This window comes from Danio aesculapii, chromosome 23 (assembly GCF_903798145.1).
Source record: "Danio aesculapii chromosome 23, fDanAes4.1, whole genome shotgun sequence".
In the NCBI taxonomy this organism is placed as follows: domain Eukaryota; kingdom Metazoa; phylum Chordata; class Actinopteri; order Cypriniformes; family Danionidae; genus Danio; species Danio aesculapii.
The window spans coordinates 41,351,852-41,370,514 of NC_079457.1; the positions used below are offsets into that span (position 1 = coordinate 41,351,852).

General features: G+C 36.6%; 1 protein-coding gene across 5 annotated transcripts in view; it reads right to left on the reverse strand.

The window, feature by feature from the left end:
- Positions 1-18,663, reverse strand: part of atp2b3b (ATPase plasma membrane Ca2+ transporting 3b) — a 116,522-nt gene that overhangs the window by 87,465 nt on the left and 10,394 nt on the right. For all 5 annotated transcript variants that reach the window (XM_056448750.1, XM_056448749.1, XM_056448754.1 and 2 more), the window contains exon 2: positions 9,428-10,059. In XM_056448750.1, coding sequence (XP_056304725.1) covers positions 9,428-9,656 — 229 coding nt within the window. In that variant the 5' untranslated portion in view covers positions 9,657-10,059. The remainder of the gene's footprint in view (positions 1-9,427; positions 10,060-18,663) is intronic.

Sequence of the window (18,663 nt, forward strand, 5' to 3'; positions counted from 1 at the left end):
ACACACACACACACACACACACATCTAAGCAAATGAAACAGACGCTTAATATAATGTAACACTTACTGAGATCACTTCTACTGAACCTGGACAACAGCTAACCTGCTTAAATGTACCCCACCCGCAGTGTATCACTAATGTTTTCCCAGGAACATGGATTGTTTATAAGAAAGAGTTTGGTGCATATGGAGAGAAATAAGTGTATCACCAACAGGTGGTTTGTCAAGCCCACTAACCTGATAGAAGCATGCTCAAGCATACTCATTTGAACAACATTTTTCCAAAAACAAAGTATTTGTAAGAAATTGTCTGGTGCATATGGAGAGGAAAAGACTGTGTCAGATGGCGTGTCAAGACAAAACACTTGTCGGAAGCACACTAAGAATTGCACAATGTTTTCCTAGAAACATGGATTGTTTATAAGAAAGTGTTGTGGAAATAAACTAACTGATATAACTGAAAAGTTATATTCTTTGGTTTTTAATTATATTTTGTTATTCAAAACTATAGCAGTTCAGGTGTGAGAGACATTAAAACCTATTGCCTTCCTGTGAATGGGCTGAGCCAAAGTGATGCAAATGCTAAAAGCAGGGTCACAATGACTGTGTCTTTGTCTTTCAAGCTGGTCAGGGCAGGTGAAACCTCAGGATCTATTTAAGACCCTAAAACAAGATCTTTAACTAAAACTAGTCATGCCCATTTTCAATGTCTCCACAATCTCTGCCCCCTCCTAAAACACATAATAGACAGGACAACTCTGTCTCAAATGGGACTTGTTTCAGACTTGCGTTAGACTTGTAAGAGACTCCTGTAGACTCGTGGACTTTTTAAAGACACTGTTTGACTGCAGACTAACCAACATGTCTCAATAAAGAAATTCTGCTAGTTCGAGTCTCCTGGACTGGGTTCTCTAACTTCATTCTCATTTTTCCAACAGTGTCCAATGCAAATAAGTGGCCAGTGCTATTGTTAGAAAATTAAAGGTTAAGTATTGATTTAAAACATGCATTTTCAAACGCCTCTTAAAAATGGCTGCAGACTCAGCTGTTGGCATAGAGTTTGGCAAGTCATTCCATCAGAATGGAACAATAAAGGTGATTTAGGATTGTTTTTGCTCTTTTGGGATGGTACTACAAAGAGATGCTTGGCAGCAGAGCATGGGTTCCTGTTGGGTACAAAAGCCTGAAGTGGTAGCTTCAAGAAAATGGGTGCACCTACAGTAGCACCAGCTCCTAGAATTTGATGATAGCTATCATAAATCTAAAGTATAATCAAAACAATGAAAAACAACATCTAAAGACCCCTCCACATATATCAGTGTAATATATTCACTGATTTGAATATCTTCAGACTGGATCTCCTGTCTGAAGATGTCCGATGACAGTCTCAATGACAGCTGAATGTGATAACTTGTTATTGTGATAAACAAAACAAATATTTTTTGTCTAAAGCTTAGTGCGGACAAAACAGCATACACATGTAGTATAATAGCAACTCCAGTAAATGATGAATAACTTTTCATTTTGGACTTTAATAAAACTGCATTATTATAATAAATATATCAGTTTTGCAGTTATGCCAAGCACAATTTCTTTAGGAGCTGTGAATAAAATTATATATTAGATAGCTGAAACTTTTTCTGTTATTGTTGTGAGTTTGAAAACCACTAGCGAAAACTCATGCAGCACTTTGATTTTTGCAGAACTATGTAGGCAGTCATTGAAAAGGAGTTCATTTGTAAGACAGGGCAAATGCGCATTGCATTCTCAGTGTGGCCTCAATACTTGTTCAGTATAAATTCATCTCCTATTGTCAGCTTTCTCCTTCAGGTCAGCTTCTGTCATTGTGAAGCAGCAGTTTGAAGAGAATCTATCTGAGCATTTCCACATGTTTCTGGCTAGCTGGAATCTAAAAAAAAGAAACAGTTTAATGACAGATATTTGAAGATATCTCTATCTATAAATTTATCACCCCTCTTGGGCATTGAGATTGGTTAGTTGTACAGTGATTTGGCTAAACATTTGGGTCTGTGTTTATATATTTGTCCAAGGATTATGTTTCTGGAATTTATAAATCATGAGGATGTGAAAATGGTAAGCTCTGCGTTCATCCCTAAGTGTTTCTTTACATGGACATGAACTTTAATTGCAGCTCAATCTTGATTTTTTAATTTGTAACTCTTCTAGAAAGCTTTCCACAAGGTTTAGGAGAGTTTATGGACATTTTTGACCATTATTCCAGAAGTGCATTTATGAGGTCAGGCACTGATGTTGGATGAAAAGGCTTATTCTAATTCATCCAAAAGGTGCTCATTTGGGTTGAGGTCAGGACTCTGTGCAGGCAAGTCAAGTACCCCCATTCCAAACTTGCTCATCCATGTCCTTACCATGTCCATATGGACCTGGCTTTGTGCACAGGTGTGCGGTCATGTTGTTGGAACAGGAAGAGGCTATTCTCAAACTATTCCCACCAAGCTGGAAACATGAAATTGTCCAAAATATATTGGTATGCTGAAATAAAGAGTTTCTTTCACTGGAACTAAAAGGAAAAACAACCCTGCACTATAATCTCCCTCCACCAAAATTCTGCACTCGGCACAATGCAGTCAGGCAAGTACTGTTTTCCTTGCAAAACCCAAAACCAAACTCATCCATCTGATTGGCAATCAGAGAAGCATGATTTGTCCACTCCAGAGAACACATCTCTACTGTCCAGAGTCCAGTGGTGGCGAGATTTATACCACTAGATCGAACATTTTGCATTGACTTGATGATGTAAGGTTTGGATGCAGCTGCTTGGCCATGGAAAACCATTACACTGTGCACTTCAGCATGCATTGACCCCTCTCTGTGAAATTACATCACCTACCACTTCATGGCTGAGTTGGCGTTATTCCCAATTGCTTCCACTTTGTTATAATAATCAACAGATGACCATAGAATATTTAATTGAGAAGAAATTTCTTGAATGGACTTATAGTCGGCAGCTAGTGCTCTGCAACTCTCACATGGTCACCCACTGAAACTAAGCAGTGCTGTGCCCAGTCAGTATCTGGATAGGAGACCACATGGGAAAACTAGGTTGCTGCCAAAAGTGGTGTTAGTGGCGCTCAACCTGCAGTCTGTGTGGGTCCTAATGCCCCAGTATAGTGAAGGGGACTCTATACTGTCAGTGAGCACCGTCTTTCGGATGAGATTAATTGGTTAACCGAGGTTCTGACTCTCTGTGGTTGTTAAAAATTCCAGGATGTCCTTCAAAAAAGAGTAGGGGTTTAACCCAGCATCCTGGCCTAATTTGCCCACTGGCCTCTGTCCATCATGGCCTCCTAACCATTGACTAAGCCGAAAAGAAAATGAATGAATGAATATTACATTTATTATTACTACATATGCTAGGTATTTTTAGGGCAATCGAAATACCACAGACAAATCTAATACTTCAAAGTGCTATGAAGAAACTAAGCAATGAAATTTTCCTCTGCTATTTAAGGAGAAACATGTAGGCAGTCGTTGTGCTAAAAGTTCATTCATAACACAGCACAAATATGCATTGCATTCTCAGTAAGGCCTCAGTGCTTGTTCAATACAGCTTTCTCTTTCAGGTCAGTGGATAATACAGTATTTTTAGCACCATACTGATGTGGTGTTATATTGATACACCATGATACAGAACATTGAAATGGTGAAAGTTTAATTAGGTTTATCAGGTTTAAAATTAAGTAGATTTTACTATTCTTGCTTGGGCTTAACTCATACTATTGTTAAAAAAAGAAGGATTATTTTCAAATCCATTATCCAATTCATTTACATTAGAAACACTTCATTATATCATTTATGATTTTATTATTAAAAGTTTGTCATTCTGTACTATATAATGTTGTGATTCCACTTGTAGTATTTAAATTTATTCATTTATTTAACTTATAATAGACCAGAATTTTAATAGCAGCCTTAAAATGAAATAAAATACCAGCTTATATTACTAATATTTCAATATCAGTTTATTCCCTAGCCTCAGCAAGTTTGCATGCTCGGGCGATCCAAACGTGCATAAAAATGGCCTTGTAAACACAGCAATCAGGCTCAAAAAAACCATAAGAAGCAGCTTTATCATAAATCTATAAGTACCCACAATCAGTACAATTCAATTAGAGTTTTATGGAGTTTATCTGTTTCTCATGACTGAGCATTATCTCGTCCGCTATCTAAATTCTCATCTGCAGTCATCATGGTGTATAAAAACATCACAGCAACACATTCAATTACGAGTCAGAAGAGGATGGATGGATATGCCAGGAATTGTGATCACTGCAGGGACCTTTGGAGTCGCTGACTCCAGCGAGTGAGTCTCTCCAACTCTGTTTACCCAGTAACCCTCTCTCTACACCCACCTCGCCACCGACAGCGCCGTCGCATAGCAACCCAACACGACGCGTGCAGCCAGAGTGGGAAGTTGGCCGAGTGAGACAGAGAAAGAGCTGGTGGACAAGTAGTGTGAAGAGGTGAGAGCAAAATACAGAGAAAGGAGGAAATAAAAGGACGGTTTGGGGTTTAAATGCCTCTTTAAGTAGCTTTGAAGAAAAAATTGCTACATCTAATGAGAAACACTGAGTTAGACAAATGCGCATTGAACATGTCGATTCCACAAAGAAATCTTCACATGAATGTTGAATGTTCTTTACTCTAAGATATATGGTTCTTCACTGAAATATTCAAAATTAAGTATTCTTCTATGACATTTGCTGTGTCCAAAATCGCATACAATTTGAACTTACTTCATGACTGTTAGAAAAGAATGTTTTATATACAGAGGGTGACAGTTCAATATGACCATTACCACCATGTGTGGCACCGTGGCAGGACTAAGGGATTAAGAAAATGTGTTTAGGTGTAACAGCAGTTTGCGACAATGCAACTAGGGGGCACAAAGGGACGGGATGTGAATCAACAGAAATGTACAGTAGTTGTAAATACCCTGCTACTTGTAAAGGAAGACTTGTAAATGAAGATAACAAAACAAAGCATTATAATTCCTTCATAAATCGTTATAAACTTGGCAACAAGCTTTATTATCATTGTAAAACTGTTAAGTGCAAAGAATATTAATTTTAGAAACTAAAACTAAAGAAATAAAAGACAACTAAAATCAAAGTACAAATAAATTAAGTAATAAATAAATAAAGTAGTATGAATGGGGGTAGTACTAATCCAGTTTGGACGTGCTATATCCGTAATGTTACTATCACATGACTTACCCATTTCAGTATAAATTGTGTAATTTTACTACCATTCATAAATTCTCTCGCATGAACTCATGGTATAGTATAGCGTTGATTGAATGTACACTTCATAATCTCTCCTGAGGCAGTATATTCCTATGCTATGTTTTTTAATACTTTGAATTTGGATTTAATTCTTAACTAGCATGCTTTATTTCAGCATGCAATTTCAGATAATAGCTTTTTTGATCTTCTTGTCTTTCTTGTTCTATGAAGTCCCTCCCTCAGAAATATGCGATGGGCTCTTATTGGTCTGCTGGGCCAATGTGTTCTAATTCGCTAAACAGCTAATGCACGTTAGTGATAGGAGGTTTGGATCATTTTACTGACTCAGACTCGGACCATTGGGATGAACAAATCTTTTTTCGAGTCATTTAGTTCATTTCGTTCAATTTGTCAAAACTTTCTTAAAATGTTACCAGTTGCTTCTAAACTCATCTACAACTACACCAAACCTTGATCACACTACAGACAAGTCATAACTAGATGCTATAAGAAAGGGAAAATAATCATTTATTGTTTACCTGGTCTTTTGTCTATGATTATGTCAGCTCAACTCTACTGAGTGGTTCGTTCACGTCCCACAGACAGCTTAACCAACGGACACAGTCTGAGCTGAAAGGAGCACATTGCACATTGCACATTGTCTGTAAACGTCATGCCTGGGTGCAGGGATTATGTAAATTTTAGGGGTTTTGATGTCACAAACCCATGTAGAAGTTGTGGTCTGCCTTAAAAAGTTAATTCTATCATCATAGCTTTTCAACATTACACACTAACAACACTAGAAAAGTGAAGTTATAATCAAAGTCCTCTTTAATACAGTTGCATTCATGTCCACTTTGCTTATTTATGCAAGTGACAACTGCATTCTATTGCTGAATTCTCACCAGTACTAAGCCCTGCTCTGTAAATGGAACCTTACTGGACAGCCAGTTGTTTGTTGCATCACATTTGCAAGTGTGGTTTGGGTAAGTTACAGTCACAGATATGACTTTTGTGTAACTGAAAGGTTAAGGTACATTTACACATCTACAGTGTAGACCAATATTAGAGAAATATATTTAAATGCTTAATTCGTCACTGAAATTTTGAAGATTTTTTTTTTGTTTTCAAACACTGTGATCAGAATTAGACTATGAAGATATAAAGGACGATCACGATATGAAGAAATTATATCAAGAAAAGTTAATGCTGGACCATCAGTACTTTAAGGCTTCAAAGACACACATTCATTCTCAGCATCAAATGCAAGACTGTGATAGTCCAGTAAGTTCGCATGGCTATTTCAGAAATATTTTACCCTCACAATGAAAGTGTAGCAATATTACTAAAGTTATACATTTGAAGAACACTTTATATTACAAATCTTTAAATTAAACTGACTATCTATTAATGCAGGATAGGTGATGTCTGAGGGCAACTGTCTGAGGGCTCCCAGTGCTTAAAATTATTCATATTACGTGATTCATTTAAAACAAAACATAATCATAATGCCTTAATCACCGAAATCATTTTTTTGTCTTGCATTATGTAATGAAAAGGAAAAAGCTCTGAGCCGATTCATTTTCAGCTAATTATTTTTGTTATTTTTTGTGAATTGGAATGTGTGCAAAGGATTGTGTGGGTGACTGAAGGACGCCAAGAATGCACATGATGCATCCTTCAAGACAAACAATGTAGGATGCGAATCGAAGACTACCTACTGAGCATCCTTCAAATTGAGACATCTTTCGACAGAAATTGATGACGTTGCAGCCTAGATATGGCATAAGCAGCACCTGTAGTCCACCGTTGTTGTTTTGCTTGTGTATGTTGTTGCAGTTAACACAAAGAAGATTGATTAAAGAAGATTTTTAAAAACTTGAACTTTGAAACTCATATTTAAAAGTTATCATTTCCACCAAAACACCATTGTCGTACAGAATAATGACTATAAAAAAGTTTTCCACGTTTAGTTTCTGACCATCACTGGAGCTGCTCACTCAGTTTTGTCAAATGCTATATTCTTTCCAAGGCATGAAAGCTTCTGTTGGTTAATTAAGTTATGATGGATGAAATCATGCATCAGTTGAACCTTTGCTGCCTCAAATGTGATATGACTTTGCAGTTTTGGACAAAGCTATATTTAACATTTACCTTAGTCCTTGTCTATATGCTTCAAAGTGCCTATATTAAGGGTTTTGGAAAATTATCTTGCATACAGTGTGTAACATAGCTAAGTGAACAAAAACATCCAGCTGAGGTTTAAATCTGAAGGTACACGTTGTTTAAAAATATCGGTTTTTAAATAAAAGATTTGACTCAGAGTCATTTAAATAATTCATCGTTTGTCTGGATCTTTTGCCTGTTCATATCGACGTCGACACAAAACAATATCAAATATGAAGTGCCGAATCTGGTAAAAGGTGAACACTAGCAGAGAGCAGGTGGATGAGGGATTCATCATGACTGAAGATGAGTGAATATTGAGTGAACGTTCTGGTGATTAATGCAATAATCTACCCTGCAACGAGGGATTCATGGGCCGTTTGTTAAAGGAAGGATCAGATTAGACTGTTGTTGGATGGGACTTTGTCAGGGCTTGACAGGAACTTTATCAGTACACAGTTCATGGATCAGTTTCTTCCTTCAGTTCACAAGTGTAAGTAAGTGTGATTAAAATGGTTGCCTCCTTATTTTCTCTAGCTTGCAAAATATGTATAAAATGTTGTTACTTGTAACCGCTCTACGGGACTTGCACTGTATCTGGTTAACTCTTTATATTCACATATCGTGTCTAATGCCACGTTGAAAACGTGACACGTGCCGCTTTCTTTACCAGTTTAAATGTGTTTGTGAGCTTGCGATCCTCTGCCCTTTGTCATTGCAATGACTACCATCAGCTGTTCATCACCATCAGCAGCTGGTGGTCAATTTTCGAAATAGTTCAGTTTTTGCCATTGTGTAGATTAATACTAAATGTGTGTTGTTGTTTTTACTTATGGTTAGGAATAGAGCAATATGCTAGTGTTTAACTCCATTGCTTTAATGCACTCCTGCATTGGGCTCACACATATACTCTGTGCTCTGGCTACTTCAACAATGTTGATAAGCCATGGTAGGCAATTCTCTCTGTATCGCGCTGAACGCAGTCAAACAATCCCAAAAGACTGGGTCATCGGACCAATCAGCACAGATTAGCATCGCGCTATGGAGTGGTTTAGGAACAAAAGAATCGTTGAACAAATCATATGGGAGTCGTTGGGATAATTAGGTAAAAATAGATGCATATTATAAGACAATGAAAGTGTTTTGTCTTGTTGTTGTTGGAGATCCACAAAACCAAAATATGGCCTTTTTAATGCATAATAGGGGCTCTTTAAAGGTACCTAATTTACCTAAAACTGACAATCCTGTCATCATTTACTCACTCTTCACTACTTGCCAACCCATTTGAGTTGCTTTATTCTCTTGAACACATAAAAAAAAGAAATGTTGAAGAAACCGGCAACTAAGTATTTGTTTTTCCTACTATGGACGTCAATGGTTACTTACAATGGTAGCTTACTTCAAAATATCTTCTTCTGTGTCTTTAAGAGAATAAAAAACTCAAACAGGTTGGTAACCAGTGAAGAGTGAGTAACCCTAACCTGATTTCACCAAGTAGGACATGTTCCTGGATCTATGTTGACACAAAATTCCAATCAGCCAATCAGAATTAAGGGATGCTATTTATGTTAAGTTTAGACTTATGGTTAGGTTCAGGCACTTACATGAGTGTTATCCAACTATTACTCCCTTCTGATTTTGGGAACAATTTACAGTTATGGTTGGGTTTAAGGGTAGGGAATTTGTATGGATTACATTTTCCAAAAAAAATGATGTTCCAGGATCAACATAGACATTAATCCAGGATTGCATCGTACTTGACAAAACCCTAACATGCAGATGAGTAAATGGCTAAACATTTAGAACCACTTGAGGGCGAGAAAATAGCGAGTAAATTTTCAATTTTGGTGAACTATTCCTTTAAATCCCACATTCTGCTGCTTTGTGAACAGGACTATTTGAAAATCTCATCTAGAAGTAACTGCAGATGTCAATTCAAATAACAAAGTGAGACAAAATTTGAGACATAAAATACTGTAAGCAAAATATTTATCTCACCATCAGTTGTGGAAGACTTGAGTCTCTGACATAGGCCTTCTACATCTGCAAAGCTTTCCTGGATTTTCTGCAAGGCTTCAGCTCCTCTCAGCTCCATCAGGTTCCGGAGCTCATCCAACGACACCCCGAAGTCACCAGCATGGTTGGCTTCTGTGCCTCCTCCGCCCCGTTTGGGGTAAAACTCCACCGTGCTGTTGGCCATATCACCCATGGTCGCTGTAGTAGACATCTTGAGTCTTAAGGTGATTGGTCCACGATGTTTGATCTATATGACGTCTTCTACTTTTCAGCAATGTGAGGCCAGTCTAAGTGGCTTAATTTATTTTGGTTTTGAATTGGCTCCTCCACTCCTCTCTCCCTCCCCGGTAGTTCCTCCTGTTCTTCTAACTCTCCATCAGAGGAACCAATCGGGACAACGTCAGCCGGACACTTAAAGCGTTTTCAAAAGAAATCCTATCCTCTCCACTCAACCCCCTCACCCCGAGGGTCAACAGAACGAGGGATCGGGCCACTTCCAATCCATCAGGACAACGAGAACAAGGGGCGCAAAACCGAGAAGGATGTTTTGTAGATCTGCAGCGCTGATGCGTTAGGATTCAAAGGAAGCGGGATGTTGGAATTGGCGAGGAAGCCTGCAGAGACACACAGACAGAATAACACATTACAGTCTTCAAAGTGCTCATGTGGGCAGCAACTCAGAGTACAGTGGGCATTCCTTAAGAGACAGAGCAGGCATACAGTCAGACGGCTCCGAGCGAATGCTTTCAAACGCATCAGCACATTTTCACCTCAATTCTAAAGGTCTTTTGTGTTTTAATTGAGTCACACTCTTCTCTTACTCCCATTAATGAGGTATCAAACAGGTCGCTGCAATAATAATTACACTAAACGGATTTTGTGGCCATTTCGCGAGCAACACAAGTGAAATCCCTGGACATACAGTGAGGTATACTGTATGAGGGATGTGTGCTCTCACAGATGGCGATGCATATAGCATATACTGTATCTCTAACGATCCAGACCACTGCATTGGCCCATAGTTGCCATGGCAACATACAGATGCCTCTGACTCCCACAAAGCTCCTTCGGCCTCACTATACCCCAACACACACACACACACACACTTACATGTACATTTGGTTCTTATTCACACTCTAACGCTAGCTATTTATGTGGCAGCTAGATAATGGACATTAGCTATCGATACCATTTAGGCTCTAATACTTCTTCCTCTTCTTTCTCTCCATCTCCCAGCATGTCTCTGTAACTGTCCCTACATTCTCTTAGATGACAGTTTGAGCCTCAGACGGCACACCCACAGACACCCACGGCCTGGAGTGCATGATGCACACACCACACACAACAGTGCAAAGTACTTTTTCAATCTGCCAAGGACTAATCTGATTGGCTGCACACAGGGTTATTTTACTGAGATATTGTATATATATATATATATATATATATATATATATATATATATATATATATATATATATATATATATATATATATATATATATATATATATATATATATACAAATTATGATTAACAGAGCAAAGGAAATTCTCACAGTATGTCTGATAATATTTTTTCTTCTGGAGAAAGTCTTATTTGTTTTATTTTGTCTAGAATAAAAGCAGTTTTTTTAATTTTTTTTTCTTAAACATTTTAAGATCAAAATTATTAGCCCCTTTAAGGTATATACTATTTGATAGTCTACAGAACAAACTATCGTTATACAATAACTTGCCTAATTACCTTAACCTGCCTAGTTAACCTAATTAACCTCGTTAAGCCTTTAAATATCACTTTAAGCTGTATAGAAGCGTCTTGAAAAATATCTAGTCAAATATTAATCACTGTCATCATGGCAAAGATAAAATAAATCAGTTATTAGAAATGAGTTATTAAAACTATTATGTTTAGAAATGTGCTGAGAAAATCTTCTCTCCGTTAAACAAAAATTGGGGAAAAAAATAAACAGGGGGGCTAATAATGCAGGGGGTCTAATAATTCTGACTTCAACTGCATATATATATAATTTAAACAATGTAAAAATGAACAATTGTACATTTTACCTATACTTGTGGGATAATACATAATACATTCAGATAAACTTAAAAATCAACTTAATTGTCAGTCATGGAAAATAGCTGTTTAGGCAACAATTTGAGAAATTGCCCTTTTATAATCAAAATAGTAACTATATTAAATGATTATGAAATTACATATATATTAAAAAAACTTTTGAAATTGACAATTATTTACAATTTAAAGCAAATGTTTATTTAATCATGGTGGAACATTTGATAGCACTAGTTGATGAATTTGCATGAGAACGAAGGTTTGTCTGTAAAAAAGCTGTTTTTAGTGGAGTTTCTGTCTAACTGAACTTCAATAGATCAATTGTAACATTTGATTCATTTTTTTCTTTAGAAATGTGCTTTAGAAGACATCATTACTGGTGTCCATCTTGAAACAAAACAAACCGGGGTTTAGTAATGAATGAAAGTCAGAAAAACGCACTAAAAACAGCTATAGTTCATACAATTTAAAAAAGCTGTTTGAGGGTTGATATACCAGTATTTTAAAATACTACATAAAATTCAAGATAACGTTAAAACAATTTCTTCATTACAAAACATTTAAAAAATGTAACATTTGTTAATTAATTGGTAATAAAACATTTCTGAATATACAACAAAACGAAGAATGGTTGATTATATTTTCGACAGTTTGTCCAAGAAAAGGGTGTTTAGATAAACTATTTTTGAATCCAAAACAATTTTTATTACATATTTATTTATTTACCCAGTTATTTTATTTAAAAAATGTATAACCTTCATTGGTAAAAATAGAGTAAAAACAAATAAAAAGTAGTTACTGTCAAAATGTAAAATATTAAAATTATAATCAAAACATTATTCCAACATTTCAGTATTCATTCATTCATTCATTCATTTTCCTTTGGCTTAGTTCCTTTATTCATCTGGGGTCGCCACAGCGGAATGAACCACCAACTATCCAGCATATGTATTACGCAGCAGATGCCCTTTCAGCTGCAACCCAGTGATGAGAAACACCCATACACTCCCACATTCACACACATACACTAAAGACAATTCAATTCAATGTCCATTCAATGTTTTGGACTGCGGGGGAAATCGGAGCATCCAGAGGAAACCCACGCCAAAACAGCAAGAATATGCAAACAGAAACACAGAAACGCCAACTGACCCAGCTGGAGCTCAAACTAGCAACCTTCTTGCTGTGAGGCGACAGTGCTAACCGAGCCACCTCGTCTCCAATTTCAGTAATTATTTATAATTAATTTGACTAAAATGCAACATCCATATATGCAATAAAACCAAATTAGTTTGGTAGTTTAGACCAGTTGATCTATTCCAGCCTAAACTCATGGTGGTACTTGTACCAGAAGAAGCTGTGATATGGACCAGGTCTCATGCTGTTCAGTCAGAATCTGTCTATCTGTCTATGTGAGTCTGCTTGTAGGGAGATGAGTGTGGGGTAATGCAGCAGCAGTGAGCTGTGTGTGTGTGTAGGCAGTGTTCAAGAGTGACACAGAGGGTGTCATCATTCTCATGCTGACTCACTAACCCCAGTCTTCCTGCACCCTCCGCTGTTCTTCATACATGCACACACACCATCCATCAGCTTCTGCACACTCAACACATCACCTGGGCTCACATGGGCAGACTCTCCACACTCTGGCTGTGTATACCTTTCATCTTTGATATTTTTTACAATTAGATGCTCGTATTAGCATTGCATTGGTGACACACATTTGTAAGTTCTTGTTTAATTGAATCCATGATTTTGGTATTGCAATGCCCCATGTCTAACGTTTTGAGATACAGTAGAGGAAGATCAAACTGCGTTGATTTTGAGGAGATAAACTACAGAATTTATTTAATCATGGTATAATATGTGTTAAAGATATAGGTAAAAGTATTATGTTCTTACTGGTAGCTTAGAAATGACTTAAAATTCAGTATATCATACAACAAGCAGAGTATGTGTTAGCCTTATGTACCTAAACAGCACGATAAAAAGTCTGGCCTTCATTCCAGCTTATTGTGGCCAAGAACCGCCTACTTAGATGGAAATATACTGTCTGAATGATGTGTAAAGTGACCATCTATGGTTTATTTTGTGGTTCGAGCCAGAGAAAAAAATTTTAACATTATATAGTGCAAATTATTAGCCCTGAATTTTTATTTTCTTTAAAAAATATATTTTCCAAATGTTGTTAAGCAGAGAAAGAAAAAAAATCACAGTAATTCCTATAATATTTTTCTTCTGGAGATAGTCTTATTGTTTTACTTCGGCTGGAATAAAAGCGGTTATTAATTAAAAAAAAAAAACATATTATTAGCCCCCTTCAGCAATATATTTTTAAAACGGTCTACAGAACAGTTATACAATGACTTGCCTAATAACCCTAACTTGCCAAATTAACATAATTGATCTAATTAAGCCACTAAAATATTGTATGGCCAATAAAATACATTTTTTGCACTAGTGCTAAAATGATGATCAGGGCCAGTTATACTACAGTATATATTACAACCTCAAATCAGAAAAAGTTGGGACAGTATGGAAAACAAAATAGTAGTGATTTCTAAATTTACTCGTATTTGATTGCAGACAATACAACAAAAATTAGTTAATTTGTTGCTCGTGTTTTTTATTGTTTTGTTTTTTTCAAAATAAACACATTCCAATTTTGGTTATCGCAACACATTTCATAAAAAGTTGGGACAGGAGCCATTTAGGGCTAGTAATCAGGCGTATTGGTTAAATAATGGTGTGATTTGAAACAGGTGTTGTCAACAGGTGATTGTAATTATGATTTGGTAAAAAAGCTGCATCCATTAAAGGTCTGGTATTTTAGGAGCAAAGATGGGCCGAGGATTGCCAGTGTGCCAACAAATATGTGAGAAAATTGTTAAAATGTTTAAAAACAATGTTCCTCAAAGAAAGATAGGAAGACATTTAGATATTTCACCTTCAACAGCGCAAAACATATTTAAAAGATTCAAGGAATCCGGAGGAATTTCAGTGCGTAAAGGACAAAGATGCAAGCCTAAGCTGAACTACCATGATCTCTGATCCCTGAGGTGGCGCCTCATCAAGAATCCTCATTCATCTAGAAGCGATTTTACCACATGGGCTCAGGACTACTTTGGCAAACCTTTGCCAAGTACCACAATACATAGTTACATCCACAAATGCCAGTTAAAACGGTACTGTGCCAAAAGTAAGCCTTATTTTAACAGTGTCCAGAAGCGTCGTCGACTTCTCTCGGCTTGGAGGGCATCTAGGATGGACCATCACAGTGGAAATGTGTACTGTGGTCAGACGAATCAGTATTTCAGGTTTTTTTTTGTTTTTGATAAATGGACGCCATGGGCTCTGGACCAAAGAGAAGGATCACCCAGACTATTACCAGCATCAAGCCCAAAAGCCAGGGTCTCTTATGGTATGGGGTTGTTTCAGTGCAAAAGTAACTTGCACTTCTGTGCTGGCAACATTAATGCTGAAAAGTAAATATGCATCCTTCTTTCCCTCATGGACGCCAATGCTTATTTCAACAAGACAGTGCAAAGCCACATTCTGCACACATTACAAGCTGCGGAGGAAAATGATGCGGGTACTTGACTGGCCTCCCTGCAGTCCCGACCTGTCTCCAATAGAGAATGTGAGGTGCATTTTAAAGCACAAAATGTGGCAACAAAGACCCCATACCATTCCTTGTTTGACCCCATACCAAGACTTGTTTGCAGGAAGAATGGAACAAAATTACACCTGGAACACTTCATCACTTGGTTTCTTCAGTCACTAAATGTTTTAAAGTGTTGTGAAAAGGAATGGTAACATGACAAAGTGGTAAATGCTTTACTGTTCCAACTTGTTTTGAAATGTGTTGCAAGAACCAAAATTGGATTGGAATACGTGTTCATTTAAAAAAAAAAAAAACAATAGAAAATCATCAAGAAATAATGTTAGGTGTGTTGTCTGCAATGTTGTCAAAGTAAATTTAGAAATTACTACTTTCTTTTTTATTTGTGTTTTCCATACTGACCCAAATTTTCTGATTTGGGTTGTAGTTTTAATAATTAATTTCAAATGATTGGTTTCTTTTATCTTTGCGATGATGACAAGACATAATATTTTACTAGATGTTTTTAAAGATACTAGTATTCAGCTTAAAGTGCAATTTAAAGGCTTAAATAGGTTAATTTGGCAAGTTAGGGTAATTAGACGAGTCATTGTGTAACAGTGGTTTATCTGTAGACAATTGAAAAAGTATTGCTCAAGGGGGCTAATAATATTGACCTTAAAATGATTTAAATTTTTTTTTTAAAACTGCATTTAATCTAGCCAAAATAAAAGAAATAAGACTACATTAAATTATTAAATCACCAAATATTGAATTCTTGATATTAAGTATGTTCTACACATCTAAACCTTAAGGTGAATAAACTGATGTCCATTAAGAGCTTATTACATGAGAAACCATAAAAACGGACACCTTGACCTCTTGTTCAAGTAACTGTTTGACACATTTGTTTGTCACAAGCTTATCAGTTCTTCAATGTGAGCCGGAGCTGTTATCCTCACTATTGGAGTAACTGGAGTGCGGAATGAGTTGGCAAAAACCAGCCTCATAAGATCATATGTATCAGTATATCGGAGGGATTTTTGCTGGCTTGAGCTGCAAACTGTTACAGGTTCAGTCTGATTTGGTGGAATCTGGCTCAAGAATGATTCTTTTGAAAACCAGGTATCAGCATTTGCCTAAGGCTGTGAAAAAAAGTAATAATGCTGTTTAAACAATAATAAAACAATAAACAACAATACAACAATAAAAGTAAATTAAAACAACAATACAACAATAAAAGTAATAATGTGTAAACAGTGTTCCGTTTTTTGCACATAGTTTTACTTGATTAGACCTCAATGTATCATCAGGAGCCACTGGCATTTATTTTACATTGCCTGATAAGATCTCTCTGTTAAATAGCACATGTCAAAAAACACTAAAATTTGACAAGAGGACTTGAATTTTGACTTCAACTGCACAGGACATGTCTATCTATCTATGTCAGTTTTATTTAATAATCTATTTAAAAGAAAGAAATGAATACTTTTATTTAGCAATAGCCATGGGACCATAACCGTTTTCAAGGTATACCACGGTTTGGAAAAATCTAAGTTTTCAAACCACCAACATTTTCTGTTATACCAGTCCTACGGTATATGTAAGATTTTTTTTTTTTTACTTTTTTAGGGCAACAGTATCTCCAGCAGAAAAGGTATCCAAATATGCTGTTTTAAATGGCAATTAAATCTGTGTTTTTGAAACTAATGAAAACAGCAGAAGTCAATGATTCAATTGAATTATTTATCCTGACATTTTTACTGTTCCAAAATACTTTAAATGTTTCCCAAATGAAATATATTGGGCCCTATCATACACTCGGCGCAATAAGGTGCAAGACGTGTTTGGTGCAATGTGTTGCTATTTTCACACCAGCGCAACAGCAATTTTCCCACTTTGCGCCAGGTTGTTTACATAGCAAATCCATTTGCACTGTTTTGTGGACTCATGGGTGTGTCGGTTTAGAAAGGAGGTGTATTAAGGCACATTGTTGGCACATTGCTATTTTGAGTAACTAAAACAGACTGTGCAATAGACCAGCTGAAAGGTGAAAAAGAATTAAAGGTTTAAAATATTTTAAAATATATTATTTTCTACATAAATATAAAAATCACTACCTTTGTGCCTTCTTCATCTCGGGTTTTTAAAAAAAAAAATATTCATGACAATTTGCATTTGTATATTGTTATTATTATTAGCAGTATTATTTATTATATGTATATTTATATTTGTTTTAATAAAAACAAGCTTAGATTTGTTCACCTTTCAGGTTTTGGATCATATAGAGCATAGGACGTGTGTTTGTCTCTAACTTTTTTGGACCGTAGTTCATTTATTCATCTGCTGAAAATTAGAACTGAATTTAGAAATAGTTTTGAAACAAATCTTTGCGCAGAACAAATGAAATTAATCATGTAGGCTAAAGGATGTCTCCAGCGTTTTCTTATCTATGAAAAAGAGAAAGAGAAAGAGGCCGATTGAGCAATGCCTATTCAGCAATAAAGAATTTTATAGACAATTGCTGACTAAGTATTAATTTCTTTCTTTCAAATAGTTCATTCATTAAAATTAATTATGAACTAATTAAAACTCAGCCAATAATCCAGCAGATTCCACAAGAGTTTGCTTACATCTCCGATTAGAAATCAGACTTACTTCTTTTCTTTTTTTTTACTTTTAAAAATATACGCTTTTTGAAGATTGCACATCTTTTGGGGCCACTTGCTGGCATCAGACATGTCGACTTCCAGGTCTCTGCAAGCCCAAATATCCTTAACCGAGACTGCTTAACCATGCAGTTATGTTCAATGCGCAGGAGGCAGATGGTCTGGAGATTATGCTGAATATTCATATTGATCCGTGTTTTCCCAAACCTTTCTGCGAGTGTGTCGTAGTGGCATTCGGTAAGACACTGTTGACAGTGTACTGAGCTCTCCCAGGTCTGCCTTGCCCAGACCGGCTCTGACTACCACGACCCAACCCAATCTGCTAAAGTTAAAAGAGAGAGACAGAGGGCCAGCATTACATAAATTGTGCAGCGCCTTATGTAATGTGTCTAAGTAACCAACAGAGAAGTACTGGCGCTCACACCCACTCACGGGCGCAGACACACACACACACATACAAACACAACCCCTAAAGCTAGAAGAAACTCTAACCCATATTCAGATATTAAATAAGGGCAACACCAGTATATCCACCATACTCACACCAGGAGCCAGAGATCTGACGCTGTGAAGCAATGCAACATTCAAAATCAGGAAAAATAAAATTAATAAAAAACAAGCAAGAGGTTGATGAGTCAGTGTGTTGTTCACTTCAGTCTTATTATACGACAGACCACTGACGGAGTCTGAACAACACACATGAGCAAAGTAGCTTATCCGCACTTCCGTCCACTCGCATTCAGATGTCAGCTGAAATGACTTGTTTAACAAGGCATGACAGTTTATATGAGGGGGAAAAGACACATCTTCCCTCAACACCTACCAAATGAAAACAGATATGAACACCGGTTGTGTCCGACTATTGTGACTGAGGCAGATTAA